General features: G+C 32.2%; 1 protein-coding gene across 2 annotated transcripts in view; it reads right to left on the reverse strand.

Moving 5' to 3' along the window:
• Nucleotides 1-21,644, reverse strand: part of LOC117168771 (tyrosine-protein phosphatase Lar) — a 510,283-nt gene that overhangs the window by 86,110 nt on the left and 402,529 nt on the right. For both annotated transcript variants that reach the window (XM_033354548.1, XM_033354547.1), the window contains exon 6: nt 18,536-18,718. In XM_033354548.1, coding sequence (XP_033210439.1) covers nt 18,536-18,718 — 183 coding nt within the window. The remainder of the gene's footprint in view (nt 1-18,535; nt 18,719-21,644) is intronic.

Genomic DNA, 21,644 nt, shown 5'->3' on the forward strand with positions numbered 1-21,644 from the left:
TATATGTTGTATATGCGTCCCTATTATTAGGATAAAGTTTTTCAACATTTATTCCGTTCACACTCCTCCGCACTTACAATATTCACTAAAAAAATTGTCGGCTACATAAAACGTCATCACTAAAAGAACAAAAAAGTTTTTTTCAGATATCCACAAATTATTTAAATGAATTATCAAATTATTTTTAAAAATGCAATAAACTTTCAATTACTGGAATAAGAGAGATAAAAAAATTCAGCTATTCATTTTCTCAGGCCTATATTCCACAACTCTACACACTCGTTTGGTCTGATAACATAATACCTTTACTACTGAAACATCTGCCCGGGAGTTTCTGTTTAAATAAAATGATGCCATTTAAATTGATCTATTTGCATACGTACCATTTTTATTTCATGTAGATTTACCAATAATTTCGTGACTTAGTTACAACAGAGCTAATAATTTTTCATTCGGAATATATTCTACATTCTAATATAGCATTGTCTGAAATTACTACTTGCTACGTAACTTTACTTCGCTTTGCGATATTATCGTAAGTACTCGGGCTGTTCAAAGAATTTTTTTTATTATCAATGGTCTCTATTTTTTTGGCTATCACATGCGACACGAAAATTATATGTGGGCGTCCGCATGAAAGGGACCTTATTACCGGTTCTAGTATGGGAAATATTCGCGTTTTTCTTAGTTCAGATCGCAATAATTATTTTTGGTTTTTAGTGGGGGCATAGGGAGGAGATACTGGGACATATAGTGAGTTAATTGAGACAATGTTCATATCCAGAGAGTAAACGGAAGTACGTATATTTCTTGTTTGAAGAAGAAATATAACATGCTTGCTAATAGCACTAGCCAAGTTTATATGCGTTTTTCTCGAAAAACGGTTTTTCGATGTTCCAACTTCAAAAATGCCCCGTTGACTTATTCTGAAACTCGGAGTATTCATTTTTGGCCTAAAATACCGGAAATTTATCCAGATATATGCCCCTATACGTATCTTCAAACCGGCCATTAGGGGCCTTTTTTTGCGAACGTCCACATACCTTTATATATTTCTTTACTTTTAAATAGAATGTCCTACCCAGAAAAAACTACAATACCCCCACACCCCGGAACCCGACACGAAAATCGAATTCACATATTTTCTTTCAAATGAAAGACACTGAAAAGGTGCCGTAATAAATTAAACCGATTGAAGTAATTTATAAGAGTTAAACTATAATATTTACTGAAAAAACCATACGGCTACATAAAACGCTATCATTAAAAGAACAAAAAACTTTTTCTTCAGAAATAAACGAATTATTTCAATAAATTACCAAATTATTCTTAAAAATTCGATAACTTTCAATTAATTTAATAAGAAAGACCATAGAAGTTTAGCTATAGACCCTCTTAAGCCTGTATAAGCCGATCGTATTCCGTACTTTAGATACTCGTCTTGTGTAATTACGTAATATCTTTACTACTTGCAGATCTGTCCGGAAGTTTCTGTTTGAATATAATGATGCCGTTCAAATTGATCAATTCGCGTAAGTATAATTTTTATCACATGTAGTTTTAAAAATGATTTCGTGACTTTTAGTTACGATGGGGACAATACCTTTTTATTTTGAATATATTCTATAGTGTAATATAGCATTGTCTGAACACATAAGAAACTTAGTACTTGCTATTAAACTTTACTTCACTTTGCGATTATATCATAACTAATGGGAATATTAAAAAAATTACGTAAGTCTTTTTTGTATTTTTTGACCTTTCCACCACACTCTGGAACATATGACAATATCTGATGCCCCCTCCGCCTCTTGTGCATAATTCTTTCATGTTAACAGCACGAAAATCAAATCTAGATATTTTATTTCACATATAAAACGCTTAAAAAATCTTTTACGAAATAGGACTGACTGAAGTGAAATACAAGAATTAAATTAACTACAATATTTAAAATTAGGTTTGTAATTTTTAGTTTACATACAAAAGTTACTGGTGTCTCATTGATTAGAAAGAAACATGTTATACGTGATTAAAGTCGAGATAGATGTACATTGTACAAATATAGATGGAGACGAACCGAGGTTGCACGCGATGGGCACCTGTAGCCCTGCGAAAAAGAGAAGGGGGGAACAAATTTCACTGCCATCCAGACGCTCTTTCACGTCACCTTTTCAACATTTCGCATCTACCTTCCTTACGCCTGGTTTCCATCCATCTCGCGTTTCACTCGCTTTTTCGCATTCTTCAAACCATCTACCTTACAGAAACTTTACGAGGTTTGTTTTTCGTTACAAGCTTACTGGCTATGCAGAAATGTATAGTTTCCTACACTAATGTTTCAGCTGATAAATTATACCCGATATTAGTTTTTCACAATTAGGGCTCATTTTTTAAAAATAGAATTCGAAATTAAATGGGCACTTCTTCAGAAGGTAATTTTTCAATAGAGGATTGTGTGGCAAGTGTTTTCAATTACAGTCAGTGATTTTCCTGTGGTTATCCTGTTCAGCGGTTATTCTGAAAAAATTCGTGGAACTTTTAGTTTACACGACGGTGTCCAATTTTTAAAAAATACATTCAAATTACTGTACAGAAAGATTTTCACAAAAAAAGAGAACCATAATTCCTAGCACAAATCTTAAGATGTATATGTACAGAAGGGGTTCAAGCCAAGCAATTTAAAGGATATTTTCAGTGGGAACAATTTTAAATAGCAATTATATAACTTCAAGTTGGGAGCATGCCATAATGAATTTTAATTCCAAACAGCAATAATTCGGATAATTTTAAGTTATGATTCTAAATATCTCGGCCAACAAGTAATTTCACAAGTTGTTTCAGCGCAGGTCAGAAAAAAGCCAAGGATTTGAAAAAAAAACAGTTGAAAGTCAGGGAGCATGAAAGACATTTTAAATAACTATCAACGATAATAAATTAGAAATTTTCATAAAATACTGTTTTCTTCCGCTTATAAGCGATTCTATGTTAAAAATATTACGAGAATAAGATTCTGCTCTTTGCATATTAATGGTCACGGAAAATGAAAAATTGGCAAGGAAAAAATTAGGGAACTTTAAAAATGAAGTTTTTCAGCCACCCTGATATAATATTTTTGATGGTAATTGATCTGCCTGATATTTTAATTTCTTTTTTCATGCAGTTGCTTGCTTATGAAGATTATATTTTTAGTTAACAATTTTATTATTTCGTTGAAAATTCAAACGCTTTTTTAGAAAGTAATCTTTTTTGGTTGAAAATTCAACTTTTTGACAGAGAATTAATTTATTGTTGAAGATTCAACTGAAATCTTATTTTTTTGAAAATTCAATTATTGTTTTGAATAACTAAATGGTTTTAAAATTCATCTTCTGTCCAATAAAAATACAACTGCTTGTTTAAAAATTAATCTTCTTTGATTGACGATTCAACTGTTTTGTTTGGAAAATTATTTTGTTGTTGTTGAAATACCTACTATTGCATTATTTGTTTGAAAATTCCTCTTTCTTCGTAGAAAATAGAACAACTTGTCCGAATTACAATGTTAAGAAATTAATTTCTTATTAAAAATTGATAATTTCAGTGGAAAATATATCTCTTTGGTGAAAAATTCAATTTTTTCTTGGAAAATAAATTTTGTAAACTGAAAATTTTCCTATTTTAGTTGATGATTCATAATATTAGTTAAAAATTAATCTCTCTGATTGGACGTTTAACTTTCTTTGAAAATTAGTTTTTCTTTAGTTTAAGATTTCTTTTTTAACTGAAAACGTAACTTTTCCAATTTTAATTAAAAATGTATCTTTTATGTTGAAAATGCGTTTTTTTTAGTTTGAACGTAATCTTTTAGGTTTGGATTTTTTCCTTTTCTGGTTAAACATACAACTGCCTGCTTAAAAATTAACTTTGTTGTTGAAAATTCATCTAGTTAACAGAAACTTTGTCTGTTGTGAATAAAGCAACAATAATATTTTTTGTTGAGAATTAATCTTTGTAGGTTAAACATTCAACTTAATCGGTAAAACATTCAATAATTTTGTTAAGAAATCGCCTTTTCGTTGTTGAAATATAAACTATTAAATTTCGCGTTGAGAATTAATCCTTTTGTTGCATACTTAACTTTTCTGAATGAAAATTAAACTGCATTCTAAGAAATTCGATTTTTTGTTTCAAAATTCGATCAGGTTGATTGAAAATTCATCTCGGTTGGTGAACAATTCAACTATTTGATTAAAAGTTTCACTAATTTGTTGAAAATTTAAGTATTTGGTTAAGAATTCATCTTTTTTGGTCGAAAATTCAACTGTTTTTTTAACATTCGTTTATTCGGACTAATTTTCAAATATTAATCGTCAGTAAAAATAAAAAAATTGGTTCGGGAAAAATCAGGGATCAGAGAATTTTTCGAATGAAATTTTCGGTCACATTGTTTAAAGTTCTTGATATATTCTATTAGTAATGTATTTTTTTAAAGTCTTGTTACCAATTGCACAGTGCAGGGAAGTAACACTTGGATTAATACCAGTCTATTGTTTATGATATTGTCCACAATTTCGGAAATCAGGTGCTTTTATGTCGGAATTGGGGTTTTCCATTATCTGGTCTAACTTTCCGATGTAGTAGTTTACTTCGAGGTGGAAAATGTGCATTATAGGTGGCAGACGAACACGTGTGGGAGTGCACCTGATGTAATGTAATGCCACAAAACATACCAGAGAGTGAAAAAGCATCCTAAACATGCATACACACATTCTATTGCAATTTTGCTGAAAATTCTCATAAAGAAATACCAAGCAGTTAATACTTTCTCCAACGAGGCACACCCGACAGGAAACCTGATCCCTGGAGCACTACTTCTTAGATGTGAAAAAAGACGAAATAAGAGCAATCGAAATCTAAGGAAATCGAAACAATATTTAACTGAACATTATTTAAAAAACGAGCCATTCCCGTTTACCATTATGAAAGCTGGGTTTCCAAAACTGCAAGCTTTTCAATTTTGAATACTTCCTATTAGCACCGGTTGAACGTGTGTGTGGAAGCATGAGTATGGATATGTGTACCCAGACGGCAAGCCTATTCAGAAATAACCCTCAATTAGTTCTGAAGTCAGTGTACAATATTAATTACGTCATTGAATTCGTGAATTATAGATAATTAATTGATACATTTCTAACTAATTTTGAGTTCGTACAAGTATTCTTAAAGAATCTCTAACGAGCTTCTAAAGTATTTCGAAATTGAACATTTTACGACCGCTCGAAGTAATTCATAAAAAAACTCAAATGAATCTGTTAAATTTCTTGAAATCTTCGGAAATTTGTCGAAATCTTTTAAAATCGATCAAATTTCATAAAATATATATTGATTTCTCTAAAATCTTTTAAAATATCTTGAAATATTTTTGAATTGAGTTTAAATCCTGTTTACTCACATAAAATATTCAATAATAATTTGTAATATACCTAAAATCTTAGTACATATATTATTATGAGCTTAGCAACATTTTTCATAGAATGCGTCACAAAAATGTGCAGACGACTCTGCACAGCTGTAGGTTATATTTCTTATTTTTGTTTTCGTACTTAAAGCTAGGTTAGTCGCGAGGCTTTAGGCGTTAGGAATGCGAAACATATAGTTTCCGAACCCGTGGCAAATAAAAATTCTCATAGCGTGCGACTATAAATAGTGTAGCGATTGTGTAATAGCAAATAATTGTGCACTTGAAAATTTCAACAAATATTAAAGTATAAAGTAATAATATAATAGTACAAAAGATAAATTTTTTTTGACGAAAAATTGTTTTCGAGACTTCTTCGTTATTAAAACTGAATTGAAAAATAATTCAATTAGCATCGCGTTAACATAAATGAGAAGACTGTTGTCATTCATTATGTATTCAATTTCATTATGTACTATATTCATGTGATGGTCACATGAAGATAAATGAATTGGAAAAGAATTCTTCACGAATAGGCTGGAACTCGAAAGATTACTCATTTTGAATGAATCATGAAGCCAGAAATTATAGTTCTTTATGTCGCTACAGTTCTTGATGTGTTCGCCTGAATTCTTTTTCAATTCCTTCCAAATTAATTTCCGCGGTCATAATACGATTATAACATTAATTGAGAAAGAATTCTGTATGAACAAAAACTGAATTTTTCTACGAATTCATGTTCGTAAATTCGAATTTGTTTTTCATTAATAAGGAATTCGGTTTGCCGTCAGGGGTATGAATGTCACAATTCTTTGTGAACGCGATAACTTGAAGCCATTAGCAGATAAATTGATGAAATATAAAGGGATTATTTTCTCCTCTAAGATATCAAAATTGATACAAGGATTTCTAAAAATATTTATAATACTTTTTTCAGCACTTTATAATATATAAAAAATAGATTTTTATAGTAAAACTATTTTCCTGAACATAAGACAAAGTTGATTAATTGAAGAATTTTTGGGTCCTGAGGCATTGCTGTATTAAGGACATTTTGTCTTCGGGTGAAATGTTGTGTAACTCTCGAGGTTTACCGAACGCTTTGCATTCGAAAATGTAAAATATTACGTAAGAATGACTCATACCCAGATACCCCCCCCCCCAAGTAAGGTTATATAGAGATTTTTTAAACTCCCCTCCCCCTTGAGACCTTTACGTAAATAATTAATGGCCCTTTAGTCGATTTTATTGAAGAGTAAAAAAGTTATGGTCATTTATATTATTATTTTTGTTTTTATTAAACTTTTACTCGGGTAAACCAGGTTATACACCATAGCCACGGATTAAGTCAAGTGACTGATGAGATTAGAATGTTATAAGTTAATTCAAATAATTTAATACGATGGTTGAAACCTCCTGCAATGATGTTGTAGGTATACAATTACGAGCGGCCACGAGCATTGGAGGTGACAACAGTCACCTCTGGATGCTTTCTTAGAGCTACCATCTGCCACTCCACGGGTTTTTAGTCGCTCGCTTCCTAATGATCAAGAAAGTTCCTTACAATGCGACAGATGTTTAATAAAACCGCCTTCTGAGATGCTGCCAATACCCTACTGACTCCTAAATGTTCAAGATGTTCAGTGCATATTGCGTGCACTTCATGCCTTAACTCGCTATACTTGTGGATCTTGGTTGTATAGGTTGACTGCAGATTTCGGTAAAGCGGACAAGCAATGTCGATGATGTAGACTCTTCCACCTTTTATTTTCTCGCATCACGATGTCAGGTCGATTGTCCCGGATGTAATGATCCGTTTGGATAGTAACATCCCAATACAAGATGTAATCTTCGCTTTCTAAAACGGGCATTGGAATGTATCTATAGCAGGACATCCATTCTTTTAAGAGTCCTAGGTTTCGGGCAAGTTGTTGATGTATAATGCCCGCTACATCATTGTGTCTGTGCGTATATTCTCTCTGAGCCATTACGCGACAGCTATCAATAATGTGCTCGATGGATTCGTTCGTATCTCCACATAATCGGCACCGGTCAACCACGTTTTGATGTAACACGTGTTTGCGATAATTCCTGGTGCTGACAACCTTGTCCTCTATTGCAATGACTAATCTTTTCATCTCTGGATATAGAACACCCTTTCTTAGCCAAATATTATGGCCAAATCTGAGGACAAATTTAAAGGCGTGTATTCAAGATCCACTTGACAAATGGTACTGTAAAGCGAAACACTTCGTTTGCTGTTAAAATAGTCTCGCAACTGTATAACTTGTGACTCACACAGTTTTTTGACATCTACAACGCTCCTACCCCCTAAATGTTGTGGTAGAACTACCCTTTCCATCGCTGAATTTCTGTGGTGCATTCGGTGCTTCGTCATTTCTACGGGAAAAATTCTGTTTAACTTTTCAAGGTCGGTTTTAGACCATTTTATGAGCCCGAAGAAGTACGTGAGGACAGGGATGGCATATGTGTTGATCGCCCTGATTTTGTCTGCCGAGTTGAGAAAACTTTTCATAATTAATCTGAGCCTCGTAGTGAAGGCAGTCGTTAGGCTTGTCTTAACTATCGTATGTTGAATATCATTAGATTCAAGAATGTTCAGATATTTATATGATTCGCCTCCAGCCATTGCCTTGATGTCATTTTCGAACTCGTTCTCTAACTCTGCGGTCCCTAATTTCCCTCTGATTAAATGAACTGTTCTACATTTATCTAGTCCGAACTCCATATGGATATCATTGGAAACCTCCCTTGTGACATCGATCACTTGCTGCAGTTTCTGGCCTGAACTAGCGTACAGCTTCAGCTCATCCATGTAAAGAAGATGGGTCACTTGATGACCATCCTCATTATCATGAATTGTAAACCCATGAGACATGCTGTTTAGTGTTTTGCTCAATAGATTCAACGCTAAACAGAATCATAGTGCGCTGAAGGAGTCTCCTTGAAATATACCCGTCGTAAAGCGTATTGATCTAGTTATCCTTGGTTGTCCATGATCAAAATACTTGATTCTTGTACCCTAGAGCCTCATCGCATGGCTTAGAAGTCAATAATGCGTGGGCAGATTTTGTAAAGTTTTAAGACTTCAAGAAAATAGTCATGCGGCACGGAAGGAAAAGCTTGCTTGTAGTCAATGTATGCCATGTGTAAGCTCCTCTGATGCTTACGAGCTTGAGACATGGCAACATCGTCTATAGTGACTAGATCTTTATAGCCTCGTAAGTTTTTACAGCATCTTTTCCGTTCTTCTGTAAGAATGTCATTCTCGTCGCAATAAGAATATACCTTATTTGCAATGATAGCTGTAAGACATTTATAAATTATTGGAAGACAGGCTATCGGTCGAATGTCAGATGGATTTTGAGCGTCTGGTTTTTTTGGTATCATATACGTAGTACCTTGGAGAATAAAACCTGGCATCAGACCTGGGTGTTCAATGATCTTCTGAAAAAACCTTTCCGACGCAAGATGCACACTCGTCAGGTACTTGTACCAGAAGTTGTGCACCGTGTCTGGACCTGGAGCTTTCAAATTACTTGCCCTTTTCAAGACCGCTGAAACATCCAAAGCTGTGATGTTTGTCAGATGAATTTCAGGGCTATTGCTTGCCCTTGCTTCCTCCAGTTTGAATCATGCAGTGTGCAAATTGCATCTGTTCATTTTTCACCAAACACCGGAAGAGTAGTTAGTCATATCTTCCAATTGAGGGACTTCAGTGCCTTGGTGGTTATTTGGCTTTACTTTCAGTTCACGATAGAACCTTTTTTCATCTGTCTGAAAGTTTAGATTTTGTTGCTTTCGTGCATTACTTTTCTTGTGACGACGCAGTCTGGCAGTAAGAACATCAAGTCTCTGTCGTTGAGAGTCTAGAATTCATCCAATATTGCTGGTGTTAATGTCTCGATGTGCCGAGGGTGGATGAGTTTAGTAACATGGTTCATCAGCTTTCTGGTTCTATTTCGTTTTTTATATTCAGTTAATCGACCGAATTTGCATCTTACTTTGCTGAGATCCATATCCAATCTGATCTTCCATGGTGGATCTCGATCCCCTGTTGGGACAAAGACTGCATTTGCAGTCCTAGTTTTCCGGTCCATTGTTCGAACAGTTGCCACAACTGCACAGTATACAAGAGTTGGCACCTCTAACGCAGTTTGTGTTACGCTCAAATACGTAGGTAAAACCTTGCTGTCGAGATGTGCTATTAGTGCACGCAGATCATAATTGATGTTCATTTTGGGTAGAGAATGCCTTAGTGTTGGTTCTATATATCTGAACTCTAGTAAAGCTTGACCAAAATTCCTTTCCAGGTGCTGTAGTTTTTCTGAGATTTCCCTATTCACATCATCGTTAGTAATAACCGGATGTGGTTCTAATGGATCCGGTGCATGATGTTCATTATCCCTAGCACCTATACCTTCAGCATCAATCAAATCTTCTTTATCCACATCTTCCAAGGCGAGCTCATCAATAGGAAGCTGCCGTTCCACTTGCATTTTGATAGCAGCTATTTCAACAGCCGAAAGCAGTCTGTTTACAGGTATTGAGCGTTTTTGATTTGCCAGATTCTGCTCATTTATTTTTGTGGCTAGCTCTGAATATGTCTATTTTCATCGCTTTTTTGGTTGTTGAACCTCTGCTTCTGACTCTGGTTGTATAAGGTCATCGACCTCTGGAGGATGTGGTGGTGTTGGATCATTAATAGGTTGAGGAAGAACATCAATTGCTCCTGCTTGAAGATTTGACGTGGCTTTCACTATCTGATGTTTATTGCCGTCGTTTTCCCACGTCAAATCAACCTGTTGTTTAATCTCCATTGCTCGGTCTTCTGTAACATGTAGATTACTCCTGATGTCCTTCACCTCAGCGATAAGATCTCTTAGTGCGAAGTTTTGTATATTAGGGTACTTTGCAGCGAATTTTGTTCTCAAATTGTATCCTTTTTCCATTTTTGTTTCAAACTTCGCACTTTCGTAATAGAGACGCACCAATTTCTCTTTCAATGTGGTATCCCAATTGATGCTCTCCCACGGTATTTCTGTCTAAGTGGTTGGCTGCAAATAGCTAGCGCTAGCCAAAGCATCCTCAGCAGGCACAGTTGATGTTCCACTGCTTACCGTTTGTTGCAGATGTTCTGGCTGGCCAACTGTTTGATTAGTGAGATCTGCCTGACCATCTCGCAGCTCACCATCGACACCGTCCCGCATGCTGTGACCCCTAAAATTTACACTTACCAAATAGAAGGTACCAACACTTTTAAATTGAACAGTTTTAAGTGAACAACAAATAAACGGCAAAATTTAGAACTCTTATAAATTATAGAGTTCAAAGATTCAGATTAAGTTCCAAAAATATAAATCCACGTTAAGATTTTCAATAGTCTAAATTAAAGAATAAACAATGAACTTTAAAAATTTTCAAAACTATTTTATTTTAAGTAATTTTAAGGTAGACGCATTAAAAATTGAAAAATAATTTTTTTAACTTAACAGTTCTTAAATTAGAAGTTAAATTATTTTTATTTTAAATAGTCTAGGGATCCTTCAAAAGCATTACAATTTTATTTCAAAATCTTGAAAAATCTAGATGTGGTTTACAATTTTTCCAAATTCAAAATAATTTTTGAATTTGTTGTCAGAATTTTTAAATTTATTTCAAAATGAATTGAATTTTGTCCATAACTTTTAGAAAATCCTGCGAATTTAAAATAAAATTTAGATTTTTATAAACTTCAAACAAAAAATTTAGAATTTTTTAAAGAATTGTGAAAGATTGCAAACGAATAAAAATGTTCTTAAGATTCTTAGGGAAATTGAAAATGATTTTTAAATTTGAAAAATTATTGTCATAAAAAGTTTAAGCAGATTTTAAGAGAAGATGATCAAAGAAGAACATGGAAGATTTTAAGGATTTTATTTAATTTGCTGGATTTTCAAAATTTGCAGGAAAATTTCGATTAATTTTTAAATATATTTAGAAGTTCTGCAAAAATGTTAACACACTTCGTTTAAATTACTTAAAATTATTTCAAGTTTTTAATTAATTTTGTATCTTTTCAAAATTTCTACATATCTCTTAAAATTACTAAAATTTGTTCTACAAATAATAAGTGTTCAATTGTTATTTATGCGTAAAAAGTTAACAATTTCACTTCTAAATTAAACACTTCATAAATAGAACAATTAAAATTGTAACGCTAAAAGTTTAACAATTCTTCGAAAATCTAAAGATTCAAAGCTTTCTATGTAAAAAAATTCAGTTTCAAACTGTGTTTTTTTTAATTATATGGTTTTAATTTACTCGCCTTAAATGAACAGTGAAATATTGCTAAATATTAAATAACTATTCTTTTCTATATTAAGACATTTCAAATTAAATGGTATAAAAATTAAATAATTTCGACTCACAATATTTTACATTGAATAAAAACCTTTAATTATGACTATATTATTATGGATTTATTTTTAAGATGAAAGTAGTAAAACGCATGTTTCCACTTTTTTAATAGCTGCAAAAATTAATAGAAATAATATATTAATAAATTTATTTAGTAAATTTAATATAAAAAATAATTTAAAGGAATACCTTAAACTCTGAATTAAAAATAGATTATTGATAAATCATGAAAATATTTATTTAAAAATAAAATTGTCGCAATAAATGATGTATTAATTTCAATTCTTATTAAGACTTTCGGATTGAAACAGTTACAATCTAGAAATTCTCAAATTTTGAACGGATCTAGAATTGTTTGGTTAAATCAATTATTGTTCAGATTTCTATACTTAGAGTACAGATGCATTTAAAAATTATTTATTTATATTTACAGTTGATAAAATAAAACTGTTTTTTTTTATCAAAAAATGTCAACTTTAAATGCTTTTAATTTTTAATTGTTTAAATCCTCAAAACCGCACTTTAATTATTTTAAAAACTGTTAAAATCGTACTTGGGCAGATTTTTCTTCTGAAAATTCGTAAAAATTCAGGTTTCCGTGTCTGGCGTCCACCCTGTTTTTTATAAAAAAATCTTCGATTTTAAAAACTTATAATTTAAAAATTTTTTAAACCTTCAAAACTGCATTTTAAAATTCTTTAAATTAAAATATATGCTTAAAAATTAAAAATCTAAAATGTAAAAATGTTAAAGTGAAAGATTTTCGAATTAAGCATTCTAAACTAAATGATATAATAATTTTTATTATAAAAATTTTGTAAAATTCCCGGCCAAAAAATAAATTCACTGTCATTTCCCAGTTTTCCCCGGTTCCATAAAATTCCCGGTCATTTCTCGGGTTTCCAGCTTTTCCGGTCGAACTGTCATCCCTGACATTGAATGCAAATATCACAATTCCTATCTTTAACTGATGCAATCGCTAAGTCAATACAATCCATTAAAATAGATTTAGCTGCTTTTTCCCCTTCAGTTTTCGATTCTTCTCGAAGAACAGGACGTAAGGCACACGGGTGATTAGAAAGGTATGCATAAGTTAGTTTGTAGGGAGAACCTTTTAATTGTTTTCCAGATTTTTGATTTTTAAACGAATTCGCGACTGCTAAGCCCTTTGTAGATAGATAGATATTTATTTTTCAGCCCAACGGCCCTTTGTATATAAATCTTTTTCAATTTGACTATCGGAGGGTTTTCCCCATTCTTAATGTAGACTTGTCTTACGAATGCCTCTGGCTTGAATTCTTTCTCTAATACTGTTTATTCGGATTTCCTCTACTCTAATAACATGCATTATAGACAAAGCCAGGGGCGTCGGAGCCGTGTGGGCTGGGTAGGCTTTTGCCCACCCATGAAAAAAATCGTTCCGACGCCCATGGAAAAAGCCTTTCCTTTTTTAATAGTTTCTTTATGAAACTCAATCCCATGCTTTATTGACTCAAATCCAGTTTTTTTTTATAATATTCATAATGGGTTGTCAATGTAAATAACCATATTCAGGTTATGTTTACACCGACTTAAAGAATTTATGTGCATTTGAAAACTTATAATTACCGTGAGCCTAATTTAAAATTTCTTTCTGGTCTAGAAATTTTCAGATAATAATAAATATCTACTTTCGCTTTTTTATTTATAAATGTAAATATTTATAAAAGTATTCTAAAGTAACATCAGAATGTATCCATTATATGAATTTCTATCTAACGAGAATTTTCGTTTGCTGCCGCTGCGAACGCCAGCAGTCATATCCGGTATCGGCTCAAGGTCAGGTCAGCAGCGTATACGAACTTCTCAACTTGTCCAATTCTATCATCATTTAATACTTTATTGCATAGTGTTTTCTCACTCTTTCCATCGAACACCACAGTTTTATAACGTGAAGAATCTCTACTGCAAGAATAGAAAATGCTTCTTGATTCGAGACGTTTTGATTAACCTACATGTATTTTTTTATTTTGACTTCCTCTATGATGAAGCAAACATATTTGATAATTAACCATAATAAGGAAGTACAGTTCTAATTAAATAAGCACCATAAACTTAAGTAAAAACAATGTAGAGACACCTGAGATCGAATTCACAGTTAGTTTGAAAATACAATAAGCTGTGATTAATTAACAGTTTGAATATAAAAAAATCTATTGATTTCAAATTCAAATATTATCAGTTGGGCACCTTCAAAATTATTATTAATATTAGAATCTCGTTTCAATTTTACTAACACTGTGCAAGAGTGACATCCTTTACGGAATTGCTGTGATATTTTTGAAAAGACATAATAAAATGTCATTCGTCATATAAAAATAGACGAAATTTTGACTAATTTTCTTCTGAGCTATCATGTGAATTGGTAAATTGTTATTGATAGGTGGATTAATATAACATATGCATTACTTGTTAATAGATCTAAATGTAAAATGATCTAAATATAAATGAAAGTTTGATTTAAAATAAACCAAATTCTAACTGCATTAATAAAAAGAGTAGAAAGAGTGAATCTCAAAATATTAAATTATTGGATTCCAAATTATGCAATTATAATTTCAGTTCTAGAATTAATATCTAATGGCTAAAATAGTATTAGTAGTGGCCTACATTTTCAAAAATAGTAGCCAAATCGATTAATGAATTTAAAAAAAATAATAATACATATAAATCACGCAATCCAGAATTCGTGTAAAAAGTTGCATAAGTGACGTCATTCACATGAAATTTTAAAAACAATTATTCCTCTAGAACTATAAAGAATAAAAGTTTCACAGAAAGAATAACAGTTTGTGTTCTTTGTTTTTGCCTTTTAACGAAGAAAAATAAATTTAATACTATAAATTCACAAAAATAATACATAAAACATCATGAAATATGTAGTGACTTCAATTTTCTTCTTTTTAGCATCAATTTTAAATGCTTTTTGATGCTAATGTATGTAATATTTGTAAGTGAATAACTTTATTTACTCTATTAGATCATTACTGGTATTTTTAAATCAATAAAAAAATATTGGTTACGTCTCTTCGAATTAGGGTATCATTTACACATTCTAACCATTCTTTTTGCGGTCAGCCTCTGGGCATAATGCCATTTACTTTAGCTTGATACACTTGTTTCGATAGTCATTCATCTTTCATTCTCTCGACATACCCAAATCATTTTAAAGGGTCCTCCATTAACAAAGCAGTTTTTCATTAATTTTATGGATTAACAGTTGAATTTCCACATTCATACTAATTAATAATTTAAGATTATTAAATGAGTTTCAAGTTGAAACAATTTAATTGTACTTATGATGTTTTAATTTGACCAGCATTACTAATTTAGTAACCCGCGTAATTCACATATATACAAAACACCTGATTGTTAGTTAATGCACACTTATAAATATACTTTAAACGAAAAGGAATTCTTTAGATAACCTTGTCATTCGTCATCTGAAAACACTAAATGTACTTTCATTGATTGAAGTTAGCTGTTTTACCTAGGTGAATGCTGTAATAGCAGGTCTAAATATTATTTCGACATAACAAAAAATTTAATTACTTAAAATGAATATTCATCACTAGAATTAAAAAAAAAGAAGTTTTAAATACGTGCCAACATCTTTAATTCGCTTATAGTTATTTACAAACTTATTACGATTAGTTTCAATCGAAAATACAGTTGTAAAGTGATTTGATGTAACAAATCAATCCTTTGTTCGACCGTTGATATTTATTGATTTCAAATCGTAGATTTCAATTATTTATGTCTGGACCGTAAGACATAAATAATTGAAATCTACGATTTGAAATCAAGAAAATACAGTTTTTACGTTATTCTGAAATACCCATATGGTTTACTTTTTCAATACCTTCATCTAAAAAAAGTAAGATTTTAAAAACATGGGACAGCCATAAACAGTTGAGAGGCCCTGGTGGTAAGAACTAAGAAGCTAGCACTCAGTCAGTCACTCATTCACTCACTCGTACCCGTAACTTTATTCTCATGTGTCTCGTTGCAACCGCTGAAGCTTCTCGATTTTCTTTCCTTCTTGAGAAGGTACACCATAAAATACGCGACTTAATGTATTGCAAAAAGCACATCGCAAGCTATATGGAACCTGTTAAGGTACATCAGAGAAAATTAAAAAACTGCATTCACGTCTCTAGAAAAACATACCGCCAATAAATTATGAGTTTAAGCAATTTGAAAGCTTTTAAAACATTTATCGACATCAACAACAAATGTTAGGCAATATAGGACGGAAGTGTGCTAAGATCATAAGAGCAATTTTAGTATAGATCCAAACCAAATCAGCACGGGCGCGAACCCTTGAAAATTAAATGCCGGCAGTAGGAATCTACGTCCAGACACAGCCAGTTCTTCTACTGCTTCATGATGGATCACCGCAAAGTTCATTTTCGAAATTCCCTTACTTTTTCTTGATTTTTTTCTGACTAATTTTTTATTTTCCCTGAACATTAATATTTTAGAATATTTAACAGTTTTAGATAAACGTAAAATTCTGAATTTGAGGGGTATCTTAGATCGATAGTGTAGATGCATATTTTTACGTAATGTGATAAGTATTTCATCAGATCGATCATTTGCCTCCCCTATGATAATATAGACTTCCTATATTTTTATTTATAAATTTCAAAAGCGACCTATATAACCGAAAAAGTTACCAAAAGAGATAAAATTTCTTTAGAATTTAGAAGAATTCAAAATAATTCAAATGAGTTCGATGGAATTTATACGAATAGCAGGTGCATTTTGAGGATTTTCAAAAAAATTAACAGAATTAGATGAAATGCATAAAAATTCAAGGTGAAATTAACAAAAATCAAGTGAATTAAAAACAATTTAAAAATATGCAAAAATGCTTGGAATTTGGGATGAAATAAACTAAACAAAATTTTAATTCGAAAAATTCATGAAACTGAGTACAATTTAGAAGAGTTAAAAAAATTCTGAATTCCAAAGAATTCAAAAAATCTCAAACCCTGCAATATCTTTCACTTGATGTGAATAAATTATTTAAAATCCATTAAAATACTTAAGATTCCGTGAAATTACAATGAAGTATTTATAATAGTACCTAAATAATTAAAATCTTATAAAATCCCTCGTAAACCTTTAAAATATCCCTAAAATCGTATGGGACCTATAACATCGTTCCATACCTTCCGAAATTCTAGGGAATTCTTTACAACCATATGACATTTTTTTAATGCCTTAAAATCATTAGCATCTTTCGAAATCCCTTTTAATTTTTAAACCTCTTGAAAATGTCTTGAAATAATTAATAATTCCCTAAAATATTTTAAACCTTTTGAATTCACTTGAAACATTGTAAAGCTCTTAAAAAACTCTTAGAATCTTTTAAAATTACCCTAAAATATTGCAAATGTCTTTAAATCTATTGAAATAATATTAAAGTCTTTAAAGTTCTTGATAAGTCCCAAGGAATTTTTAAATATACCATAAAATCTTTAATATTCTTCAAAATCTTTAACAATATTTGCAAATCTTTGAAGTACTTTCTTTAAAATCCACTAAAATATTATAAAATGAAGTAAAATTACATGAAGGCTGATGATATTTCCTGAGATCCTGACAAATTTTATCAAATCTCTTAAAATTCTAGAAAATGGCTTGTAAATTATTTGAGAATGCCTTGGAATCTTCGAAAATACAATAAAATCTTTAAAATCCTACATAATCTCTACAAATTATTTAAATCCATAAAACAGTTTTGGAATAAAAAAAAAATAACCCTATAAAGTTTGAAATCCTTCAGAATCCCTTGAAAATGATTAAAGCTCTTGAACTCATTGGAAGTTTAAAAAAAAAACCTGAAATCTTTAAAATCCTTTACAAACACTCCAAATTATTGATATCTATAAAAAATTTCATGGAATATTTTTAAATACTCAAAAAGATTTCAAAATAATGCAAGAAAATTGAGAAATAGGTACAGACCTGGACTCAATAGTGGTCAACTCGTGGGTTAATGTATTGAAAGAAAAGTCACAAAACTGATTTGAGAAAAAAGGAGTAAAAGTGAATGTGTGGCTTCCTTGACTATGCTTGACAGTTATTGAAAGTGCTTCTTACGGAAATTGCTTGACTTGAGCCATTTTTGTTTAAATCCCTGATTTTTTAGCGGCTTTCCCTGACCAACAAATTTCCCTGACTTTTCTCTGATTTTCAGGGTTTACCTGACAAGCGGCTATCCTGGCTCCATCTTTGACAGATCAGAAATGGGATACTGCTTCCCTAAGAGTAGAAGTATTTTCTTCAATATTTTACTGCTTCTGTCTAAACAAATTTATTCATCTTTTGAAGAAAGCTGCAGAATTTATTTGAAAGTTTAAGCTAGTGTGAAAGAATATTAGAATTAAGCGAGAACTTTGACGAGACTTGATGCGAAGGGAACTTGACTAAAGATGCACTTGGTAATGCGAGATGGATAGTATGTTCTCGTACTCGTATATCATGCAAGCACTCGATCAATGCCCTATCATGAGTTGACAGTGACTTACGCATTTGTGTACTATCGTTGATATGCGAACGCAAACATCGGGCTTCTTGCAGCTGGTATTATCGTCATTTGTTATAAGGTAAACTAAAGAGATAACTTACCGGATTCCAGAACGCTGTAACGTGGATTTGACGTGTCGATTGGCAGCATATTTCGCACCCATGATATTATAGGCGGTGGTGATCCAATTGCAGTGCATGATAACAAAGCGTTGTGTCCCATTTCGACAACTTTGGTCGTTGGTGCCTGCGTGATCATGGGAAATCCAGTTGGCAAACTTTCAGCTGAAACAAAGTATGCACATTCACATTTTAATTTACTTTCTTAATCAGTCGTACATGTCAATTTAAAACAGGGATTATTTTAAACACAACTTATAAACAAGAAACTGTCAAGGCAGATATAGTACAGTGTTAAATTGATCGGTTCGAAAATCGATTGATTCAACCACGAAAATGTATGGGCTTAAGGGTACTCCACGGTTCGCATTCAGTCCCTTGACCGTGAAATAGTCAATTTTATCACATGGACTTATCATCGATCGTGGAATCGATCTCTTTTATTGTATCGCCCCATGGTCCAAAAATCGAATTTTCTGCACGGGTATTAAAGAAAATTGATTTGTTTCTATCAACTGACAATGAGGGATGTTTATCATCAGATATTAAAATAAGTGACAGAAGAAATGTTTTATTTCAGTTTTTGTGTAATCTACATTCATTTATTTACTTATGATAGACTTCGCAGCCCAAAATGCTCTCCTAAAATGGGTAATTAAGTCATTTTTCACGAAATAGGGGAATAATAGGGGAATACATTTTTTATAATAAGTTAAAGTAGATTCCATATTGAATTCAATTAGAAAACTTTAAATTCCTACCGTTTCAAGTTGAAACATATTGAAATTCCAACAAAATATATGAATTAAACAAAAATTAATCAACTAAAAAGAATTGAAGCGTTAACATTAAATTCACATTTTAAAGTTCGAATTTCTCTAGTTTAAGACTTGAGACATGTTCAACATTTTAGAAAAGCAGGACAGATGTTTCTGTTTTTTGGACGCAAAATTATAGCCACTGGCGCAAAATCAGAATCGATAATATTGAGAGACGGAGGATATTTTGGTGAGCTTCTCCAATCGTCGATTATACATTTGAAATGACTAGTACATTTCACAGCCCAGAGGTAACATTCTGGCGAAGAGACGCATCCCATGGCCACTCCTTTGGGACCTAAAGTTACGGAAAGCCATTGGAACTGTCCATCCTCTGCCTCCGTTTCCTTACTAGCGAACAGAGACACTCGAGGACAGTTCACTGATATGGATAGATGCGTCTATCGAGTCGACGTCGAAACTCCAGATTCGAATCAGAATTCAATATCAGACGAAACTTTGAGAAAAAGGCTTACGAGCATGAGAAAGAGGACCGTGTGCAAAAAAATAAAATGAAAAAAGGAAGTAAGAAAGTCTCAGTTCACTTTGCGCGGCCAGATCTTGTTTCAATGAGATCTAGGAAAAAGATTAAACTCCTATACTTGAAAGGAAAACCGTCGACCCCTCTACCATCATTTCACATATTTTTCTATTTATAAATAGAAATAGCGTCAAAATAATTAGAAGATTAAACACGAGACTATTCACTAAGATTAAGAAAGGAGGAATAGGATGTGAAATTTGGCCCCTTTTTTTATCAATTTTTACCCGATTTTCGCAATGCCATTACAATTTTAAATCAAAATTAATTAAAAAAGAAGAATTGGCTCAAGAATTGAACAAACATTAATTGAAAAAGCAAAAAATGTAAGAATATCAGGTAGAAACTTAAGAAATTAAGTAATGTTTAAATTACTAACATTTAAAATTTAACAATATATAATACTGCGTGCATGAATACTATCGAATATAAAACTATTTAATTTCAAATTGAAAGCGTAAATGAAGGATAGTAGTAGAGAACTAGATAAGCCACGATTTTAGGCTGTTTTTGAGGATTTTTTTGGGGATGAAAATAATAACGAATCTTTCCAAAACTTTTGTGGTTTATTAAGATAATCCTAAAATATAAAACAAATGTATTTCAGCCTGATACATCGATAATATTTTGATTTATAAGGCGGATGTCTGACATGTCCAAATTCGATAGGTCAATTTTCCCAATTTCAAGCTTCTCACACCTGAGTCTAAAATAAAAAAATAAAAAAATAATTAGCATAAATGAATTTATTATTATTTTTTAAAACTTTTTCTCGGGTAAACCCGGGTTTTCACCATAGCTACGGACTAAGTCAAGTGACTGATGAAATATAAATGAAAAAATAAAATTAAAAAATAATTATTATATGTAAGAAAGCATTCAGAGGTGACTGTTGACTCTGTCAACGCTCGCGGCCGCTGTTTGGGTATAACGGCGGTAAATAACGAACTCTAAACTACACCATGCTTGTAATTTTGTACCTACACTAAAGAAAAAAGATTACTTGTTTCCAAGAAACTTCGTTCTTTAAACTAAATAATCTTTTTTGTCGGTGTACAGCATCAGTCACTTGACTTAGTCCGTGGCTATGATAAAGAACCGGGTGCACCCGAGTAAAAGTTAAAAAAAAATTATTACTGTTATTTTGTGTTTTTACTAAACTTTTACTCGGGTAAACCCGGTGATACATCATAGCCACGGACTAAGTCAAGTGACTGATGAGATCAGAATGTTATAACTTAATTCAAATAATTTAATACGATGGTTGAAACCTCCTGCGATGATGTTGTAGGTATACAGTTACGAGCGGCCACGAGCTTTGGAGGTGAAAACAGTCACCTCTGGATGCTTTCTTAGAACTACCATCTTATTATTATTATTATTATTATTATAAAAAAACATTTCAGTGCCGCAATGTTGTCACAGGCTTATACTGCCCAACATGTCGAAGGCATTTTTGGTTAGAGTTGGATTTTTTATTTAATCATTTTTGCACGGGGCTGTCCCGGTATATATCATCAGTCACGGACGCATTTTTGTAATGTAATGAAGTGATCTGATGAGAGCAGTCCGCCCAGACATATTGGACAAAGCCTGGTTTTTACACCATCATTGACGGACTGGGTTGCACTCAAGTACACGATGGGGGGGACCTACAGCTTAAGGTGGGTTCCGAACCACCAGAACCTCGGTAAAGGTACATTGAAAAATTTCTAGAGGTACCGGCTCAGGG

Source organism: Belonocnema kinseyi, chromosome 3, assembly GCF_010883055.1.
Source record: "Belonocnema kinseyi isolate 2016_QV_RU_SX_M_011 chromosome 3, B_treatae_v1, whole genome shotgun sequence".
In the NCBI taxonomy this organism is placed as follows: Eukaryota; Metazoa; Arthropoda; class Insecta; order Hymenoptera; family Cynipidae; genus Belonocnema; species Belonocnema kinseyi.